The sequence below is a fragment of the Protopterus annectens genome, chromosome 7.part1 (assembly GCF_019279795.1).
Source record: "Protopterus annectens isolate FY-2018-M chromosome 7.part1, PAN1.0, whole genome shotgun sequence".
Lineage (NCBI taxonomy): Eukaryota > Metazoa > Chordata > Ceratodontiformes > Protopteridae > Protopterus > Protopterus annectens.
The window spans coordinates 309,102,674-309,125,599 of NC_056740.1; the positions used below are offsets into that span (position 1 = coordinate 309,102,674).

The 22,926-nt window shown below is 45.0% G+C and overlaps 1 protein-coding gene across 1 annotated transcript in view; it reads left to right on the forward strand.

The window, feature by feature from the left end:
* Positions 1 to 22,926, forward strand: part of USP19 (ubiquitin specific peptidase 19) — a 3,461,697-nt gene that overhangs the window by 2,395,915 nt on the left and 1,042,856 nt on the right. Inside the window, exon 19 of the mRNA XM_044078491.1 lies at positions 16,210 to 16,320. Within this exon, the coding sequence (XP_043934426.1) occupies positions 16,210 to 16,320 (111 nt within the window). The remainder of the gene's footprint in view (positions 1 to 16,209; positions 16,321 to 22,926) is intronic.

Genomic DNA, 22,926 nt, shown 5'->3' on the forward strand with positions numbered 1-22,926 from the left:
TTAGTTGCTTGATGTTAGTTATTATTTGTTGATGACAGTACTTGCTTATTGTTGTGTATGCTCTGTATTTGCAATATTTTTATGCTTGCACAACTGTTTTTTATTATATTTTTTGCGTAAATGCATTTTTTTATTATTTTTATTGTTTATATCTAAGTATTATGCATATTAAGTTGTATTTATGGTAACTGTTAGCTTGGTCTCTTTTAAACTATAATTATGATGTCATAATTAATTAAGACAAAGTATATAAGGGCTGACTAATTGATTGTACAAATTTAATGGTCTGAGAAAGCTGTATTGTGAAAATGCTTACCGATTGTGTTCACATATTAAACCTGATTTTATTGGGAGTTACTTTGTCCTGTTTAACTTGAACTAAGCTGTTTTGATTTGAAAAGAACCGCATGGTTGTTGCTGCTGCTATATACTATGTTGCTTATTTAAAACTGTGATTGCTCTTAGGAAAAGAGAAAATAGTAAGTTTAGTCTAGCTGTTTTTTATATTTGTCAGAACTATTCTACAGTATTATTTTAAGCATTTTCCTGTGATGTCTGAACTCTCGACTAGCACTGTGTAGTAATAAGTATTGTCTTGTGGTTTTATTATTTATTATTAAATATTTTTAAAACTTTCAACTGTGGCTGTTTTGTGTAGAGATAATGTAAGGTCTAGAGTACATTGCATGTATATAGTGATACTGTACAAAGCCACTCCAATAGTCTTGCTGCTCAGTCACATTATTTGAATAATAATATTGCACAGTAATTGGACACCATTTGGAGTTTGGAGTAAGGGCCTTTTAGTAGCTGATATTAGTGGTTGGTGGCAGCTGGGACTACCTTACAGAATGTCAGGAAGGGGCATAGCTGGAGAACCTTTGCCAGCCTTCCCCAAGAGTCTCTGTGTGTTTGTATATAACTCGTATCTTAGAATGTGTGTGTCAGCTACTTGGGGCAGGGACATGAAGTACTGGTTGGACAGAGAGGGTTCTGGAGGTTTTAGGTTGACCACTAGACTGAGACCTGTACCCTATAGCTGTGCCAGTGGAGAGTCTTATTGGGCATCTGGAGAGAAGGAGAGAAACCAGCCCCAGACTGACTGTGATCTCTGTGCTCTTAAGGGAAATTGTACTTTACTCTGTGTGTGTGTGTGTGTGTGTGTGTGTGTGTGTGTGTGTGTGTGTGTGTGTGTGTGTGTGTGTGTGTTTGTTATCCTTCCCAATGTGGACGCCTCTCACTGGTGTTAGTGGTGAGGATTGAGGCTCCTTGATTACTGGGTCAGTACACGGGCGTCACAAGTATGCTTTACATCCTCCCACAAGTTAAAGAAAGCCAACAAAATTCCAGATCTGGAGTAGGGACTTCATTTGTCAGCAACTTGTGGGGGTCTTGGATCCGATATCGGATCCGAGCCGGCAACTATTTATACAGCTATGGATCCAAGGTCCTAGCTCCTCCCCTCACCCATAATCCCCTGCCAACCCCAAATGACCTCAGATCTAGTTTGCCGCTCTAAAGTGTGTCAGCTGGATTGCGAGCTCCTGGCAATTTGTTATAGATAAGTGAATTTTTCTCAGTCTTTTTTCATAGTTTAATCAGTGTGAGTGTGCTAGGTTTCCTTTAGCCTGTTAACTCTTAATTTTTAGTTTTTTACCCTCCCCTCGCTGGTCGTTAGTGTGTGCTTGTGTGTCATTGCGTTTGGGGCCTAGTGTGTTTGTGTAGCCTTAGTTTAGGTATGGCAGAGGCCCCTAAGCCTATTTTTTCTAAATGCACCGAGCTTGGCCATAAGCTCTCTCCGGCAGATGGCCACACTCGGTGTGTTCGGTGCCTTGGGATTGAACACCTGTCCTCGGGCTGTACCATTTGTGCAGCGTTCAATCCCAGGGCACTGAAAGAGTGGAGGTCGAAGCTGATCCTGGCGGGACTTCTACCCCCGGATTCGGCCTCCGCTCCTCCCGTGGCACCTCCTCAGCCTGTGGTGGTGGCCACTCCTGCCCCCCTTCCCCCGGCTGGGATTCAAACTCCCACTAAAGCGCCGGAGGACAGGGAGGCCAGGAGGGAGAAACGGAGGGAGAAGCACCACAAGCGGAGGGCTGAGGCCTCCGCTTCGGCCCCTCCAGCTAAGCGGGCTTCTCCCTCCACGGCTTCCAGGTCTCCTCCTCCTCGGCTCCGATCTCCTTGCTTCTCCCAGGGGACCCGAGGAGGAGGAGACCCTATCTCCGTCGAGGTCATCGAGGCGGCATTCCAGGCCTGCCTCGGTGGCCTCTTCGAGATCAACCTACAGCCTGTCTGATGCAGACTTGGACCGGATGATGAGGAGGTTCATCCAGGCCCAGCTGCAGATGGGAGTGCTCTTGCCCCCCCCCTCTTCGGGTGGGAGCTCGGCACCTTTCTTTGTTCCGATTGCTCCTTCTCCGACCCGTTTCCCGGGTTCGGAGTGCTCGGAGCCGGGCAGCGTCGGAGCCGGGGGTGGGTCGGTGCCGACAGTACTGAGTACTTCGGATCCGACCCTGCCCTCGAGTCTGTTGGTTTCATTGTCGGATCCGACCTCTCGGAGCCGTGGGGCGAGCTTCGGATCGGGTGGATTCAGTGTGCCTTCGGCTCCGTCCATGTCGGAGTATGCTGGTCCCTCGGATCCGACGGTCTCGGTGCCGGTTCCGATCCCTTCATCGGATCCGAGTGGGAGTCGACTTTCGGAACCCAGGGAGAGCGGCTCCCCCTCGGCCTTCGACGCAGTGGAGAGGGCTCTGTCGAGAGCATCCGGACCCCCGGCCCTTGTCTCGGCTCCACCCTGCACTCCCTCTCTGCTGGGTCAGGCTCCCATCACCCAGCCACAGGGACAGCCTGCTTCGATGTCCCAGGTTGTTCCATTGGAACAGGATGTTGCTGGTGAGACCTCCTCGGACAGCCACCCTCCGAGGAAGTGCCTCGCAAGCACAAGTGTAAGAGGAGGCGCGTGGACTCCCCCCCGAGTCCTTAACAGAGGACACTGACTTGGATGAAGGGGAAGGCTCCCCAAGGTCACCACCTGAGGATGTCTCCTTTGGAGACATCATGGAAATGCTCAGGATCAAGGGGGGGGTGGTCTGCCCCCAATGCTTCCTCCGACGAGTCCGTGTTCCTGGAGGCATTTGAAGCAGGTCCGTCTACCTCTTGGGTCTCCCCTCCGGCCGACCCCCTGGTGGACCTTATTACCACCAGGGCGTGGAAGGAGCCGGACACTGTGGAGCCAGTCCCTAAACGCCTGGATAGGATCTTGAGCCCCCCCGCAGACCGGTCCCACTGGAGCAAGGGTCCCCCTGTAGATGCCATGTTGACGGCGGCAGCCACTAAGAGGGAACTAGCTCAGGAGAGCCCCTCGGTCCATCCACCGAGCAAGGAGTCCCGCTTGATGGATCGCCTTGAGAAGTGGGTATTTAGTTCAGCGACCTCCTCAGTAAGGTCCCTGAACTACATGGCACATGTCATCAGGATGCAGCGAGATCTTATTAAAGAATACGCTGCTTCCCCCCCCAGAGTCCATGTCGGCGGAGGACAAGCAGTTGTACTCCACTCGTATGGCCACTCTAAGATCTATTTCCAATACCTCTATGCGGCTGTTGTCCCACGCCACTGAGGGAGCCGCTAGAGCTAGCTGAGCAGGCCTAGTTTTGAGACGCCAGGCCTGGCTCCGACATTGTGACTTTGCGGAGCCCTTTAAGGCGTCCTTTGCGAATGCCCCCTTTGATGGTTCTGCCTTGTTTGGCAAGACCGTTCGCGAGACACTTGTCCAGAGCGAGAAGGACGGGAAGACGTTGTCTGCCGTCGGAGTCCGCTTCTCTTCTCCCCAGCGGTCCTTCTCCAAGAACCAAAAGGGACAGAAGAAGATGTGGTTCCGGAAATCGCAACATTCCCAACCTGCTCCGGACAACCAGTCCTTCCGTGGCAGAGGAGGACAGGGAGGACGCCGCCCTAGAGGCAGAGGGGCCCCGAGGAACTTTGGGTCCAGAGAATCTTTCTCTGATCGGCCCACGCAACAGCCCTGAAGGGTTGCCCAACTGCTCCACTCTGGAGGCAGTTGGGGGGCGCTTCTCGAGGCACCTGGTGGCATGGGAGTCCATCACGTCAGACCGCTGGGTGCTTCTTATCATATCCAGAGGTTACAAAATCCCAATGTAACATGTCCCCAGACTCAGACACCTCCCCGATGTACCACCCGGTCAGAGGGAGGCTGCAGCTGCAGAAATCCAGCAGCTGCTAGAAAAAAGAGCCATCCAACCCGTCCCCCCAGACCAGCTCTGATTAGGGTTTTACTCCAGGTTCTTTCTGGTGCCAAAAAAGACAGGGGACTTGAGACCAATTCTAGACCTTTCCCTCCTGAACCTGTCGGTAACCAAGGAAAAATTCCGAATGGTCACTCTCCAATCCATTCTCCCCCTCTTGCGGCAGAATGACTGGATGTGCTCAATAGACCTCAAGGATGCGTACTACCACATTTTAATGGACAGATGATCCAGGACGTTTCTCCGCTTCTGGCTGGGAGCCAGCCACTATCAGTTCAGGGTCCTTCCCTTTGGCCTCACCACAGCTCCCAGGGTGTTCACCAAAGTTTTAGCAGTGATAGCGGCCCACCTGAGACTCCAGGGAATGCAGGTCTTCCCGTACCTGGACGACTGGCTCCTGATCGCCCCAACAAGGCATCTGCTCTGCTCAGCCAGAGATTGTTTTCTCCGCCTAGCCCCCCCCAGTTAGGCATCACGATCAATATGGACAAATTCTCCCTTGCTCCGACACAAGTGATAGAGTTCATAGGGGCCAGATTGGATACGAGAAGTCTGCGAGCCTACCTCACTTCAGAACGACTACAGAATCTGAGACTTCATGTGCGGGCCATCCTCCAATCAGAAGCTCCACCGGCGGAATTGGTCCTGAGGGCACTGGGTTCCATGGCAGCGGCAATCACGCTTCTTCCATGCACTCGTCTAAATATGAGGGTACTACAGTGGACCCTCCTAGTACAATGGTCTTTTCAGCTTCTTCCCCTCAACCACCCTATCTGTGTCAGCAAGGCTTGCAGGAGGGCCCTGTTATGGTGGCTCCAGTCCCCAGACCTCCATACAGGCCGACCCTTCTGCACTCTGCCTCCTCTCGTCACGGTGACCACGGGCGCTTCTCGCCTCAGGTGTGGGGGGCATTGCTCAGGCAGAACAGTCCAAGGCACGTGGAACGACACAGAGACCTCCCTGCATATAAATGTTCTGGAGATAAGGGCTGTGCTGTTAGCGTTGCAAGCACTTCAGGACCTTCTCCCCATAGGAACTATTGCGATACAGACGGACAACATGTCAGTTGTCTGGTACATCAACAAACGGGGGAACCAGGTCTTACCCTCTCTGCCGAGAGGCCATGAGGGTGTGGGAATGGGCGATCTCCACCAACCGCTTTCTGATCGCAACGCACATTCCGGGATGGGCCAACATTCTGGCGGACAAACTCAGCTGCACCATTCTTTCCCCTTGCGAGTGGTCTCTCAACTCCCGAGTAGCGAAGCGGATATTTGCAAAATGGGGGCAACCCTGCTGCGATCTTTTTGCCTCTCCCTCAAATACGAAATGTGACAGCTTCTTCGCCCTGATTCCCCCACCAGGGGAAGTCCCGAGAGACGCTGTAGTGCATGCTTGGCCGCCCGGTCTACTTTATGCCTATCCTCCTCTACCCCTGATGCTAAAGATGTTACAGAAAGCCTCTCGGTTGGGGAGCAGAATGATCCTCATTGCCCCATTCTGGCCTCGGCAAACTTGGTTCCCTTACCTGTGGTCTCACTTGGTAAATCCTCCCTGGATTCTGGATCCCAGCCCGGATCTGATCTCCCACCCATCAGGCTTACCGACCCCGAATCTGGACATCCTGAAGCTGACAGCTTGGCTGCTCCAGTTCCACTCTTAATTAGGACTCCCGGTATCTCTTCACCAGGCAGAGCCATCTTGGTGGCAGTGCATAAACCTTCCACCAGGAAGATTTACCGCAGTAAATGGAGGCGATTTTCCGTCTGGGCGGAACATCATAATCTGGACCCCTTCACTGCTCCGTTAACGTCCGTTTTGGACTTCCTTACCGGACTTTTTCAGCAAGGGGCTAGCTGTTCGGCAGTCAAGGTACAATTGGCAGCCATCTCACATTACCATGTAGGACACGAGACAGGTCCTTTGATGTCAGCTAAACTATGTAAAACCTTCCTCAAGGGTACATTTCTGCTCAGGCCCCCAATCAAAGAAGCCATACCCCCTTGGGATCTATTGCTAGTTCTTCAGGCCTTGACTGCTTCTCCCTTTGAACCAGCTGCCTCGGCTGATCTTAAATACCTGTCTTGGAAAACAGCATTCCTGGTAGCCATCACTTCTGCGAAAAGAGTTTCGGAACTTCAAGCTCTTTCCATAAAACCCCCTTACTTGGTTTTTCATCAGGATAGAGTGTACCTCAGGACCAATCCCTCCTTTCTACCTAAGGTGGCCTCAGAAACCAATATCAATCAGTCCATTAATCTTCCTGTTTTCTTCCCTAATTATCAAAATAAAGGAGAATGCAAGCTGCATTCATTAGATGTGCACAGGCAGCTGCGTTTCTATATTCATAGGACTGCTGGTCACAGACAATCCGACCAGCTGTTCATTTCCTTTGCCAAATTCAGTTTGGGTAAAGCCGTTTCGAAGGTCACCTTATCACGCTGGACTTCCCAATGTATCCTTCTAGCTTATGAGGCTTCTGGGAGGCCCGCACCTCAAAGGGTTCGTGCACATTCCACTCGCTCCATATTTACTTCTACTGCATTCAGATCTAGAGTCCCCTTGGATGATATTTGCTCGGCAGCCACTTGGGCCTCATCTCATACCTTTATTAACCACTACAAACTGGATGTCATTTCCAGAGGGAGAGCATCCTTTGGCTCCGCAGTGCTCCAGAACATCCTTCCATGATGGCCACCCAAGATTCAGGTAGCTGGGGACTCTGTCCCACAGGTTGCTGACAAATGAAGTCCCTACTCCAGATTAAGAAGTTATGTACTCACCATAACGTTCCATCTGAGTAGGTGGCTTCATTTGTCTGCAACCATCCCCCTCTCCTTCCCCCTGGCCTTCAGGAGAGTTAGATGGTATTATTCCTGCCTTTTCCTGTTGGGATACCTTTTCAGGTATATAGGAGGGCAAACTTGATCTGAGGTCATTTGGGGTTGGCAGGGGATTATGGGTGAGGGGAGGAGCTAGGAGCTCGGATCCATAGCTGTATAAATAGTTGCCGGCTTGGATCCGATATCGGATCCAAGACCCCCACAGGTTGCAGACAAATGAAGCCACCTACTCAGATGGAACGTTATGGTGAGTACATAACTTCTTATTTTCTTCAGCCACTTTTTCTTGCAAATAACTATTTTGCAATTGTGATTGATCCTTTATTCTCTCCTATTTATTTACAGATTCCCGTTTGCTGGTCTTCTTCCTGATCATCTTCATCTCCCAGCTTCAGACTCTGGTTCAAGTCCAAGATAATTCTGATTCTTCTAGTCAACTCCTGTACATTTTTCTGTCTCTTATGCATTCTCGTTTGGAACAATGGAAAAATGTTTCACTGACGAAGGCTCTCTATGAGCTTTATTATCTTATTAATGAGAAGCAGAGTCCCCTTTTGACTCACTTTTTTTGTTGGGTAAACTTTATTTTGTCCTTAGCCTGTTCATGCAAAATGATTCTCCAGAAAAATGTATTCTGAAAATAACTGGATAAAGCAGCTTAAATCTCACATCTGCTTTTCGACATTCCCTGATTGCTGGCTAAATTTACATCTTTTCTGCCTTGTGGTACAGTGAGTAATAATTTTCCACAAACACTCTACTGTCTCCATTTTTTAATACTTTACCTTTCTGCTTCAGTTTTGTCAGGGTTAAGTCTTTCTGGTGGTATGATTGCAATGCTTACTACTGTAGGTCTCTGCTGCTTTCTTATAGTTAGGTTTGCAACATACATTCATTGTGGCCTTTAAATTAACAAATCTTGCTGCAGAGCATCAGTCCTGTTGCTCATTTGTGCTTTCATAAATTTACTACAGTCTGTTCCAATTTCTGTGAAAAAGTAGGAAGTCTCAGGTTTTCTCTGCTCATTTTTTCTTCTATCTACACTATTTTTTGAAATAGCTCTTTTTGGGAAGCCTCTTTCTCAGCCAGTGTTTTCTTTATTTCAGCCTCTGATTTTTGCATTTTTTTCAGTTCAGTTGAATAGCTAATGAAAGCTTATTCTATTTTCTAGCCTTTTGCTATTTGAGTCTGTATATTCTTTCAATAATTCATTTATTTTAATCACTTCAGAGTACATGGCTTGTTTCAGAGCTGAAGTTTGAACTGCTTTTTGCTGAACAGCTGGAGGATTCTTCCCAGCCAGGGAAGTTTATCATGTTACACTGCTGCAGTCATTACACTTAGGTTATCCTGCCATCAGGCGGTTCCCCAGTCGGCCTGAGTTCCAAAGTCTTGGTCCAGAGTCGGTTGCTGTCGCTTCCTCCCTGACGTCAATGCAACAGGGGTATATAAGATGCAGCCGACGCCATTTTCCCCAGTCTTTCTTGCTGCACGGTGCCTGAAGCAGAAGCAGTTCGCAAGTGCCGGTCGGCCGACTCCTGAGATTTTCATTCCGAATCCAGAACCGAAGTCTTCTACAAAGCTAAGTACCCCGTCGGGGAAACTTTTTCTTGCCTCAGACCGATGTCAGTAAAAGTTAATAACTGTATTTCTTGTGGAAAGCAAATACCTCATAAAGATTTCCACTCCTATTATATTCCATGCCTAGACCCAGACCACGACGTCACTGGTTGTCGGTTTTGTGCTAGGTTTAACAAGCGCACTATTAAACGTCGGTTTGATTTTGCCCGACATTTTTTTGGCAGAAAATTCAATTACACCATGCCATCGGAACGTCCGACGACTGGAATACATAAAAAGCGCAAAGACAAGGACAGGCACCTGAGGCCCAAAACTGATGACGAGGCCTCTTCTAGGCAGGTCGCCAATTCTCCGGTTTACAGCGAGGCGCCTACGCAGCCCCTGACGACCGCTTCCACAGAACCACAGACTACCTCCGACTCCCACGTGGAGCTGGCTGGGCCTTCAGATGCTCTAGGGTTTCAGCCTACCGAAACTAACCCCCCTTCAGAAGGAACCGAAGTAGCTGAGCAATCCACAGCTTCAGAGGGTGTTTTCAGACCTACCCAGTTAACCATTAAACCCTCTGCTAAGTCTAAACCTCCCTTAAAAACAAAGAAACAGATGCAGCATTCTCCAGGACAGGCTTCCATGCCTAAGAAACAAATGCTCAAAATGGCCGAAGACCTAATCACCCAGATCAGGGGGTCCCATCCCCCTCCTGATAAAAGGCCCAGACAAGATGCAGACTATAAATCTTCCGACCAGGTGTCCATTTCTTCAGATTCATCCTCAGACCTAGGATATTCTTTACCCCCTTATGAGGATTCTGATGCTGAGGAATCAATTCCATCAGCCTCTCCGCCTGAGGACTACTCCTTTGGGGAGACCTTATATACCATGAGGGAGCATTTCCATTGGGAAGGTCAGGATTACTCAGAATCCAAGAAAAGGCTCAGAGGCTTCCTTTTATTACCTCAACTCAGACCCCTTGCTATTCCGCCAGTGTTAGATATTGTGGATGATGTGTACACTGAATCCAGCTTAAACCCTGACTCCTTACCTCCAGCCCCAGTTAAACCTGATAGATATTACTGAGTCCCTGACTCTCTCAAATTTCTGTATAAAAGCCCTGTTGCTGACCCTGAAATTATTTCTCAGGGACCCAAAGGGATTAAGGCCTCATCAGCAAAAAACCCAGTTCCCTCTGACAGAGATTCCAGAGCATTAGACAGATGGGGAAAGAAAGTATATACGTCTGCAACTTTAGCAATGAGAGCCTTAAATTGCCAGTTTCACATGCTAAAATATCAGCAATTTTTGATGTCTCAGTTGAAACAAAAGATGCTTCCAGATTCAGATCCTCCTAATCTTAAAGAAATGCAGGATTTATTGCATGCAGCTGAAGAAGTGGGAAAACATACTTTGCAATGTGGGTTTGATTTTTTTAGAGGCCTCCTGTAGAGCAGCAGTTACAGGCTCTGTCATTAGAAGACATGCTTGGGTAAAAGAACATACGTTACCAGATCATGTTAAGGCAAAATTATTGGATGCACCTTTGCAGCGGGATGTGTTGTTTGGAGTTAAGGTAGAGTAGGTATTAAAGAAGATGGAGGATAAGGCAAAATCTATGCAAACGATGAAGGATTTCTTACAGGTTCAGCCTCCTCGTTTTAGCAGAAATTGGCCAACTAAGAATTGGTCCTTTCCAGTCACAGACAGACCTCAAAGGGGCAGATACAGACGTCCAAGAGGTAGAGGTCAAGCACAAGGTCCTTACAGGCCTCGACAATGGGGTACACCAGGCCAGAAAGAAGGGGAAGACATATAAAAAACAGCTCCAATGACTTTCCACTACAGCTGCCAAACAGCTTTGTCTTGGCAGCCCCCTTAGGAGGAAAACTGGCACTTTTCTATACAGGCCTCGACAATGGGGTACACCAGGCCAGAAAGAAGGGGAAGACATATAAAAAACAGCTCCAATGACTTCCCACTACAGCTGCCAAACAGCTTTGTCTTGGCAGCCCCCTTAGGAGGAAAACTGGCACTTTTCTATCACAATTGGCATTGCATCACCAAAGACAAATGGGTTCTCAACATTGTATCTCAAGGTTACAGGTTCCACTTTCACACTCTGCCAAGATTAAAAGGAATGCCAAATCTGCCACCAAATCAATGGGCAGAGGCTCAAAAACAAATTACAGCACTCATGGACATGAGAGCTATTCAAAAGGTACCACCACAGGAGCAAGGACAAGGATTTTACTCAAGACTCTTTTTGGTTCCCAGAAAGGACAAAGCCTGGAGACCCACTATGGATCTTTCTTCTCTAAACACTTACCTGGATGTTCCAAAATTCAAAATTCAAAATGTTGACACTACAGCAGCTTCTTCCCATGCTGGGCAAGAAAGCTTGGCTCGTGACTTTGGACCTCAAGGAGGCATACCTGCATGTCCCTATCAGACAAAACTGCAGAAGATGCCTCAGATTCATAGCTGGTTCAATGCACTATCAATTCTCTGCACTGCCCTTTGGCTTATCTACTGCGCCCAAGGTCTTCACAAAGTGCCTGGCACCAGTAATTGCATTTTGTAGACAAAAAGGAATTCAAATTTATCAGTACCTGGACGACTGCCTGATTCAAGCAGAGAGCAAGGGCATTCTTCTAAAGTATCTGGCATTCGTAAAAAAGTTAAGTTGCCCGGGGTACACAGTAAACGAAAAGAAATCAAAACTAGTGCTGTCACAAGAGATAATATTCCTGGGTGCCAGCTTGAACACAACGGCCCAGATGGCTTATCTCACGCCAGACAAGCAAGGACAACTGACTCAATACTTTCAATTGATGGCAACAAAGACCCAACTCCCTGCAAGAAAAATTCTGCAGGCCTTGGGCTACATGGCATCTTGCATACTACTAATTCCATATGCCAGACTGCATATGAGGAAACTACAGTGGTACTTAAACAGTGTATGGTCTCAACACTGTCAAAGTTTGGAAACAGTTATACCACTAATTCCGTGCCTTCAACAGGAGTTTTGATGGTGGACTCAAGCTTGTCACCTCAAGGGACGGGGACAGCCTTTTTCTCAACCCACAGCCAGGCAAACACTGACAACAGATGCATCGGATTAGGCCTGGGGAGCACACATGGCAGGAAAATGTATTCAGGGCGAGTGGCCCGCATCTTCACATCAATCAAAAAGAGATGCTAGCTGTACAAAATGCACTTATAGCTTTCAAGGACCTGCTGCATCCAGGACAACTACTACTAAAGACGGACAACACCACAGTTATATGGTACATAAACAAGCAAGGGGACACACACTCCTACCCCCTCTGCAGACAAGCCATGACCTTGTGGAACACAGCTCTAGACTACCAAGTTCATCTGCAAGCACAATTCCTGCCAGGAGAGAAAAACACACTGGCAGATGACCTAAGCAGAAACATCATGGATCCCCACGAATGGGAATTGAATCCACAAACATTCAGAATGATAACACAAAAATGGTGGAGCCCGGACATAGATCTGTTTGCATCCCCAATGAACTGCCAGCTACAGAAATTCTGCACAAGGAGTTACCATCCACAAGCATGGAAAGTGGATGCCCTCTCATTCAGCTGGAAAAACCTGCAAGTATACGCATTCCCACCTTTACCTCTCCTTCCAAAGGTGCTCATAAAAGCCAGGCAAGAAGAGCCAAAGATGATCCTGATTGCACCAGACTGGCCACGCCAGCACTGGTACCCAATCTTAAAGAACTTAGCACAAGAACCACCCTGGATTTGGCCACAAATCCCACATTTGCTGACACAGTACAACAATCAGATACTTCACAGCCAGCTAAAGACCTTAAACCTAGCTGCATGGAAAATTCCTTAGTCAAGCAAGCAATGCCTCTCTCCAAAGCTGTTAGGGATGTCATTCTGGAGGCCAGAAGGCCTAGCACCAGGAAAGCCTACTTTGATAAATGGAAGAGATTCTGTGCCTGGAACCAGGCGCACAGCCTTGACCCTCTTGTCCCAAACATTCCTCAGATACTTCAATATTTAACTGAGATGCTGGACAAGGGCCTCTCCTTCTCATCCATCAAGATCCACACCTCAGCCATTTCTGCTCATTACAACACGGATCCACCAATTTTCTCTAATCCTTTGCTCAAACAGTACCTCAGAGGGGCTAAAAACATAAGACCACCCCGTAGAGCACCTACTCCAACTTGGGACCTCAACTTTGTTTTGGAAAAATTAACTTTACCTCTTTTTGAGCCAGCTAACACAGCAGAATTAAAATATATCTCTTGGAAAACTGCTCTGCTACTGGCAATAACATCAGCACGAAGAGTTTCAGAATTACAGGCACTAATGGCAGTGGAACCTTTCCTCATTTTCCACCAGGACAGGGTGTCTTTAAGAACTAACCCCAAGTTTATGCCAAAGGTAGTATCAAGTGTGGCTCTAAACCAAACTATTCACTTGCCAACTTTTTATCCAAAACCACAGAACAAAGGGGAAAGACTAGTACATTCTTTGGACATTCACAGACAGTTACGCTTCTACTTGGACAAAACCAAAGCTTTCAGAAAATCTGAGCAATTATTGGCAGCATATGCTGCAGGAGCACAGGGAAAAGCCATTTCAAAACAGACTATTTCAAAATGGATAGGACATTGTATAAGTTTCTGCTATATTCACCATGGAAAACCTGTACCTAGCAGCATTAGATCTCACTCCACCAGGGCAACAGCCACTTCAACTGCCTACCACAGAGGAGTACCTACCAAGGATATTTTGGAAGCAGCAACATGGAGTTCTGTGCATACCTTCACCAAGCATTACCATTTGCCTTTATACTCCAAATCCAGAGCTGGCTTCACCACTGCTGTGCTGCAGGGCCTTATAGCCACCCCTAATGCCTTATAGAACCAGCCACCCTACCTCAGCTTTGGGATTCCACCCAAGTGTAATGACTGCAGCAGTGTAACATGATGAACATAGTAGATGTTCGAGTGTAAACACTGCTGCAGTCCAGGTTACATTCCCTCCTTCCCCTCTTACTTTCTGGTACGCACCTAGGTCTTCTACCCTTTACCACCTATGGAGAGTATTTGCTGGTAACTGAAAATTGTTGTTTGCTTTTCTTTTGTATACTTAACTAGCAATTTGAATTGCCTACCTATTTGGGGGCACCTGACATCTGGGGCAAGAAAAACTGAAGAAAATGGCGTCGGCTGCATCTTATATACCCCTGTCGCACTGACGTCAGGGAGGAGGCGACAGCAACCGACGCCGGACCAAGACTTTGGAACTCAGGCCGACTGGGGAACCGCCTGACGGCAGGATAACCCAAGTGTAATGACTGCAGCAGTGTTTACACTCGAACATCTACATTTATGGTGGGTACAAAACTGTACTTTTTCTCTTCACCGTTTCTGGATGACTTTCTTTCATATTCTCTAAATTTCTTATTTGCAAGCAGTGGACTTTCTAGTCAGTAACTGAAGTTTAACCAAAAAAAAATTTCACAGGCTCCCTTTCTCTTAGTTTGATTTTACACTGTGAGAGCTGAATCAAGCTATTGAACAATGTACAGGCAACTTGGAAGTCCCCTCCAGACCTCTCAACCAATCGGGGACAAATTTCAACAGAATCAGGGACAAGTCAAGAAAAAATCAGGGACACTATTAAAATATTAGTGCTATTAACTTGAAACATTGACAGAATCAGAGCATATGAAGTAATACACATTTTCTGAAGTAAAAGAAGTCTCATTTACCAACTTTTTGGTAATCCTCCTTTATTAATATTTTTTCTACAAGGGCAGTGTGTCATTGCAAAGTGACCCATTTATGTCTCTTAAAACACTGATATAAACATCAGCCAGTCTTTTTAACCCATTTGTATGTTTTCCCAGTTACTATTAACAGAGGTGAGTATTTATTGTATTGTATGGATGTCTGTAGATATCCCAGAATTTACATGGACGTAATCAAATCTGTTGGGAAAGAATCCTAATATTGTCTGCTTTTCTAATAGAAATAATTATGGTCTAAAGTTTGTAAAATGACTTCAGGAAAGACTCATAATTTTGTCTGCTTTTCTAATAGAAATAATTGTGGTCTAAAGTTTGTAAAATGGCTTCATTCAGTTAGTTGATTAATTGCATTAAATTCTGTTCCGAGTAATGCAGTAAACCTTTGCCCTCCATGCCTAGTGCTCACTCAGTAAGAGGTAATGGCCGTCTCAAAACCATTTTTCAAAAATGCTTCCATAGATGGCCTTCCCCAAATGATTTTTGTAAGATAACTGCAGTCTGGGTGTATTTCTGAAACTCTGCTTCCATCATTGGGCTGGCTTATTTAACCCTGCTTTTATGGAGTCTCCCTTTCTTAAAGATCTGGTTTTGTACAGTCCTTTGAAAAATTAGCATTTTTCTTCCCTGGGGGTCATTGAAGATTCCCAGTGAGAACTTTGAAAATTCTGGGATGCATGCCTTTTGTCACCAGAATGTCCCACTCTGGCTCTCAGGATCTTCAGAAAACTTTTAAAATTAGCCAAGCCCTGAATCTTAATTCATTGTTTAATTCACAGTCTGTACTATTTGTTAGTACTGTTGTAACGTTACTTTTATAAAAATGCTTAGTTTCATTACCACTTCTATAATTTTAAATATGAAGGCCACTGGAAATATTTATGTATTACAGCGCCTGTTTTAATAAATGATATAGACTTTTGGAATAATGAATTGCACCTGTATGACTTCTCTTGTGAATGTTTTCTTTCAGTCTTTAAAAAAACAAACTTTTGTGGACTTATTTGAAAGCCCAGAATAAATACAGTTCGTAGTTTTTTTTTTTAAAAGATCAGGAGTGGAGAACTGCAAGTGTCATTCACACATCTTTTGTTTACCCGTTTAACCCAGTGCAGAGTTTCAGGGGAGCTGAAGCCTATCCAAGCAGTCATATGGGTAGTATAAGGCATAGAACTCATCTTGAATGGGACCATAGTCCATCAGAGGATGGATGCGTATACATTTAATTTCACATGGCACATATGCTTACAGGCATTTTAGATGCTTGCCAGCCCACTCTTAAGAAAATTGGAGGAAATAGTGCTCCCAGTGAAAACTGTCATAGACATCAGGGAATATGTAGACCTCACACAAAAGGCATTACCATGAGTGCTGAAGTGGAGAACCACATTCTGTGATTTAGCAACAATGACCACTTCGCAACTGTCCTGCTGTATTGAGCGAATGTACTCAAATACAGTGGAAAAATCCAAGACTGATTTGGGGGGAGGGGGTAAATGCAAGGCATTTATTTGTAAGCATTGTTATATGTAGTCATATGAACTTCCTATATCTTAGCTAAGATTAGCATCTTTTCCTGTTAACTGGGAGTTGTTGCATGGGCTATTTACGTATCTTTTGCAGTCTGCAGTTTTTAATTTAAGGCTAGATAAAGTGTTGAATGTCTGCATGGATTTTCATTGGTATTGGAGGCCATTTATTTTATTTGTTCTTTTCTTGGTCAGCTGCAGTTCCGGGCTACCAGCAGCCCTCAGAGCCTCTCAGTACCAGGATGCAGCAGTTTTCCATTCTGGTCATTGATCCAACAAGTAGAGAACACAAGCTTGAGGACAGAGGTAAGCAGTGAATCTTGGCTGTATGTTCACTTTGTTACTTTGTCTTCTACGTGGAGATCTAAAGGGACTGATGCATTATTTGTTTACATTTCTCATGTTTTTTTTTTAATTGAGGATGAAATTTAAAACTTCTTGAAAACTAAACCACTTTTCTCACAGATTCATGTAATGTTGTTTCAGAATGTAGGTATTACAGTAGTACAGAAGCATGCAAATAAGTAGGAATGCTTTTTAATGGTTATTATTCATAGAAAGTTCAAGACTAATGTGTTTTGTGATCATTACACCTTGTCATTGCCCACTGTAGATTGTACCTCTTCTCTCAAGGAGGACTAGGCCAGTCATGCCTGTGGTGAATTTATGAATTCCCATCCAGTTTTCCAGGTCCCATATGAAGGAAGATAGTGTATCACACTGTTTTATCTACCAGAGGGGGGGTTTAGTCAGTCTGCTCCATAAGTGAGGGAAGTGCTGAGTAGTGAATTTCTCCTCCAATCCTGTTTTATTGATTTGGTTCCCTTGCTCTGATATTTGTGGGGTTATTTGATTTGTGAAGGTACAACAGATCCTAATGTAAATTCATAAGTATATTTATTTTATTTAACATTTGTTGACTGGGAAAGTTCGACTAGGACAGAGCCTATTTTCAGCAGAGGCCTGGGGAGAAATGTTCCAGACTCATATCTTTGTAATGTGGGAGGAAACCCACATGAATGTAGGGAGGACAGGCAGACTCCGCATAGAAGACACCCCAGCTGAGAATCAAACCAGGCAACCTCTAGCTTTGAAGCGACAACATTAACCACTGCACCACAGCGCCTCCATTACAGTGTTCTGTCAAACACCATTGAGGAGCTTGTATTCCTCTAGATTTGGGTTGTAACATAAATCCCCAACCCATTTTAAAGATTTATTTCAAGTGAATCCAGATCATTTAAAAATCTAATCCCTATAGGAATTCTGTTCATAAGAGCTGGAAGTTATAAACTAATGAGGGTTTGTCTTAACCTAGTATTAAATGAATCCACGTGCTGTTTTAATTTATTACGTCTTGAGGAAACTCTACCTTAATATATTTTTATATTTATGTGTACTTGTAGAAACCCATCATGGAATACCTTGTGTGCAAGCAATATTTTCTACTAATGTAACAATAATGTAAAGTATGCAAGTTACCTTTCCTAATAACCTGTATGTTTTATTGGAATTATTTTTTTGGTAAATCTTCTTTGCACTCTAAAGACTTTTAAGATGACTCGTTATAAATACAGTTTGCATTATTATACTTTAAGGTAGCGTACAACATAGTCAAATATCTACTGTCCCTTCTTTTAGTATTCTTAGTCATAGCCCTAAGTTGTCTCATAGTTTTATATTTTATTGCATCTGCATATTTTCTGAAGAATGTTTTCAACAATCAGAGCAACCAAATCCTTGAAAACCTGTAATAATTTTAAGGCTGATGATGAGAGGTAAATTTGATAACCAACCTTTGGCTTTCCAAAGTACATTACTGAGCATTTATCTTTGTTAAATGTTTGACTGATGATATCAGCCCAAATGCTAATTTCTAATGTATATGTAATTATTGACGATTAAGGTGGCAACTTTGATGATAATAAAATCAGTCTTCAGACTGTCTGCATATTTGCTATTCCAACAATGTTTATTTTTTTGGAAGAGTTGCAAAAGCAATGTTAAACAAAATGGGACCAAAAACCTATCACAGTGGAACACCAACAGTGAGTGGTAGAAGCTCCAAATTTTTACAATAAGTAACAGCTGATTGCAGTTTTCATATAGCCAAGATAAAATCCAACTTTTAATGTATGTGTTAATGATGGTGTTAACCATAGTCCTATATATAACTAAATGAGGTAGAGATTTAAAAGCCTTGGCTATATTTATATATGTACACAGCTGATTGTTATGCTTTCATCTAAAGCGCTAATCATCTTTTTTCGGCTGCTCCCTTTAGGGGTCGCCACAGCAGATCACCTGTTTCCATTTCTTCCTGTCCTCTGCATCTTGCTCTGTCACACCAACCACCTGCATGTCCTCTCTCACCACATCCATAAACCTTATCTTAGGCCTTCCTCTTCCTGTTACCTGGTAGCTTCATCCTTAGCATCTTTTTCCCAATATACTCAGCATCCCTCCTCAGCACATGACCAAACCAACGTAATCGTGCCTCTCTGGCTTTGTCTCCAAACCTTCCAACCTGGGCTGACCCTCTAATATACTTATTCCTAATCCTGTCCACCCTCGTCACACCCAGTGCAAATCTTAACATCTTTAATTCTGCCACATCCAGCTCAAACTCCTGCCTTTTTGTTAATGCCACTGTCTCCAACCCATATAACATAGCTGGTCTCACTACCCTCTTGTAGACCTTCCCTTTCACTCTTACAGGTACTCGTCTGTCACAAATCACTCCTGACACTTTTCTCCACCCACTCCATCTTGCCTGTACTCTCTTCTTCACCTCCCTTCCACACTCACCGTTACTCTGAACTATTGACCCCAAGTATTTAAGCTCATCCACCTTCGCCACCTCTACTCCTTGCATCCTCACCATTCCTTTATCCTCCCTCTCATTCACACACCTGTATTCTGTCTTAGTCCTGCTGACCTTCATTCCTCTTCTGTCTAGAGCATATCTCCATCTCTCCAGGGTCTCCTCCACCTGTTCCCTACTCTCACTACAGATCACAATGTCATCTGCAAACATCATAGTCCACGGGGACTTTTGTCTGATCTTGTCTGTCAACCTGTCCATCACCATTGCAAATAAGAAAGGGCTCAGAGCTGATCCTTGATGTAACCCCACCTGCACCTTAAACGCATCCATCAATCCCACCGCAGACCTCACCGCTGTCGCACTACCCTCGTGCATATCCTGTACCACTCTTACATACTTTTCTGACACTCCTGACTTCCTCATACAATACCACAACTCCTCTCTAGGCACACTGTCATATGCTTTGTCTATGTCCACAAACACACAGTGCAACTCCTTCTGACATTCTCTGTACTTCTCCATCAACACTCTCAGAGCAAAGATCGCATCTGTAGTGCTCTTTCCCGGCATGAAACCATACTGCTGATCACTAATCATCACGTCCCTTCTTAACCTTGCTTCCACTACTCTTTCCCATAACTTCATGCTGTGACTGATCAGTTTAATCCCTCTGTAGTTACTACAACTCTGCACATCACCCTTATTCTTAAAAATCGGTACCAAAACATTTTTTCTCCATTCCTCAGGCATCCTCTCACTTTCCAAGATTTCATTAAACAATCTGGTTAAAAACTCCACTGCCATTTCACCTAAACACCTCCATGCTTCCACAGGTATGTCATCTGGGCCAACAGCCTTTCCATTCTTAATTTTCTTCATAGCTATCCTTACTTCCTCCTTGCTAATCCATTGCACTTCATGATTCACTATCCCTACATCATCCAACCTTCTCTCCCTCTCATTCTCTTCATTCATCAACCCCAAATAGTACTCTTTCCATCTCCTCAACACACTCTCCTCTCTTGTGAGCATGTTTCCCTCATTATCCTTTATCACCTTTACCTGCTGCACATCTTTCCTAGCTCGGTCTCTCTGTCTAGCCAATCGGTACAGGTCCTTTTCTCCCTCCTTAGTGTCCAACCTTTCATACAACTCTTCATATGCCTTATCCTTAGCCTTCACCACTTCTCTCTTTGCCATGCACCTCATCTCCTTATACTCCTGTCTACTTTCTTCATCTCTCTGACGATCCCACTTCTTCTTTGCCAACCTCTTTCTCTGTATACTCTCCTGTACTTCCTCATTCCACCACCATGTCTCCTTGTCGTCCTTCCTCTGTCCAGATGTGATACCAAGCACCTTTCTAGCCGTCTCCCTTACTAGCTCTGCTGTAGTTACCTAGCTATTTGGTAACTCTTCACTGCCACCCAGTGCCTGCCTTAACTCATTCCTGAACACCACCTCACAATTACCCTTTTTCAATTTCCACCATTTGATCCTTGGTGCTGCCCTCACACTCCTTCTCCTCTTCTTGATCACCAACATCATCCTACAAACCACCATCCTATGCTGCCTAACTACACTTTCTCTGGTCACCACTTTACAGTCTCCAATCTCCTTCAAACTGGCCCTCCTACATAGGGTATAATCCACCTGTGTGCATCTTCCTCCACTCTTGTATGTCACCCTATGCTCCTCCCTCTTGTTAAAATACATATTCACCACAGCCATGTCCATCCTTTTCACAAAATCCACTACCATCTGACCTTCTGTATTCCTTTGTTTAACACCATACCTACCCATCACTTCCTCATCCCCTCTGTTCCCTTCACCAACATACCCATTGAAATCTGCTCCAATCACCACTCTCTCACCCTTGGGTACAGTCATCGCCACTTCATCCAATTCACTCCAAAAATTTTTCTTTCTCATCCATTGCACACCCAACTTGTGGAGCATATGCACTAACAACATTCATCATTACACCATCAATTTCCAGCTTCATAAACACCACTCTATCCGACACTCTTTTCACCTCCAAAACACTTTTCGCATACTGTTCCTTCAGAATAACTCCTACACCATTTCTCCTCCCATCCACACCATGATAAAATAATTTGAACCCACCGCCGATACACCTAGCCTTACTTCCCTTTCATCTGGTGTCTTGCACACACAATATACCAACCTTCCTTCTGTCCATCATATCAGCTAGCTCTCTCCCTATACCAGTCATACTACCAACATTCAAAGTTCCAACCCTCACTACCACAGTCCTAGCCTTTCTCCTCTCTTCCTGCCTTCGGCCATGCCTTCCACCTCTTCTCCTCCTTTGGCCAACAGTAGCCCAATTTCCGCCAGCACCCTGTTGGCTAACAGTACTGGTGGTGGTCGTTGTTAACCCGGGCCTCGACTGATCCGGTATGTAAATAGTAACTGGTGACTGCGTGAAAAGTTGTGGCAAAGTTTTACACCGGATGCCCTTCCTGACGCAACCCTCCCCATTTATCCGGGCTTGGGACCAGCACAAAGAAATGCATTGGCTTGTGCATCCCCAGTGGCTGGGTTCATCTAAAGCACTAATACATATGTGTATCTGTGTTTTTATATATAATATAATGTGTGTGTGTGTGTGTGTGTGTGTGTGTGTGTGTGTATATATCTATATATATATGTGTGTGTGTGTGTGTGTGTGTGTGTGTGTGTGTGTATATATATATATATATATATATAGAGAGAGACAGAGACACAGTTATAATTTATTGATATTTAGATATTTATATACTTAGTAAAGTTATAGCCTTTTTTGATACTTCAGTACTTTCATAGTTAGTATTGTTTCTGATGTGCTGTGTTCTTAGCCATGGATATGATTTCGGGGTTTAAAAAGTATTGGGGTGTGGCCATAAGTTGACCCCCAAGACCTACATGATCTCTGTGTATAACATTTAGGAGGTGATATACCTAGACATTTACTGTCTGGCTTTGTATGGGGTTGGGGACTAGAGCACTGGCTGACTGGAGGGACAAATTTTCCTTGAAGGGAATGCTTCCTCCTTCATCCCCTTCTACTTCCAAATGTTTGGGTGTGAAGAAGAGAGACAAGGTCAAAGAAAAAAGATAAGAGAGAAAAAGAAAAGGAAAATGTAAAGAAAGAGAAAATGAGGTCAAGAATCAGCCTATTAAATGTTATCCTAAGAATGAAACAGAGCTGAAAGTCCCAAGGCTATCACTGTCTTCTGTTCAGGACATGGGTGTGTTGGTGCCACATCAGTACCGATCACTGCATTTAATCAGGTCTGGTGTTGGAGCCGGTTAGGTCTGTGTTCTAAGATATTTCTGGCCGTTTTCTACTTGCAACTCTGTCAGATCGACTCCACTCCCCTTTTGTAGTAGTCATTCTGGATCTGAATTTTTCCCCTGAACCCTCCCCTACTTTGGCCTAGGCATCTCCTATCATGTTCCATGAGGAGGAAATTCCTGTGCACCAGCCTGGTAAGCCAATGTCAGCAGCCTCTTCTGTTAAGTCCTCAAGGTCCACTAGAAGTCTTATTGAATCCAATTTAGTCATGTTAATGCAATCCTTTATTTGAAGGCTCACGTAGACTTGGGGATCTGAGGTTGGAAAGAATTGCACAGCCTGCCTCTTTTCTAGTGTTTTTTTCCTGTGGTCCTTCCTTCAGCACTGGTGATCCTGAATCAGATGCCCACCCATATTGCTTCTGAGTTGGTGCCATCAACTTGGATGCCTTCAGCACAGACCACCTTCTTGATTTTCTCTACTGTAGTGCCTTTGGAGCAGTTTGCATCTGGGAGTCATATGATCAGAACTGTGGACCGTAGGTTAGGGCTGACTCTGAGGTTAACAGAGCTTTAATTGCATCTGGGTGCATTGACTTTGGACAGCTTGGCTTAGGTCTCTGTGTTGGGCCCATCCAGTTTGGTGAAAGGAATGTGGACCTTTTGTAGGTCTGTGGATTGGGTGGGGGTTCATTCCCAGTCATCTGACCTTAGTGTTCAATTTCCTGGAGAGAATTTTGTCTTGATCAGAGACTTGCTTAACATATGTGGTGTCTGATCCATCC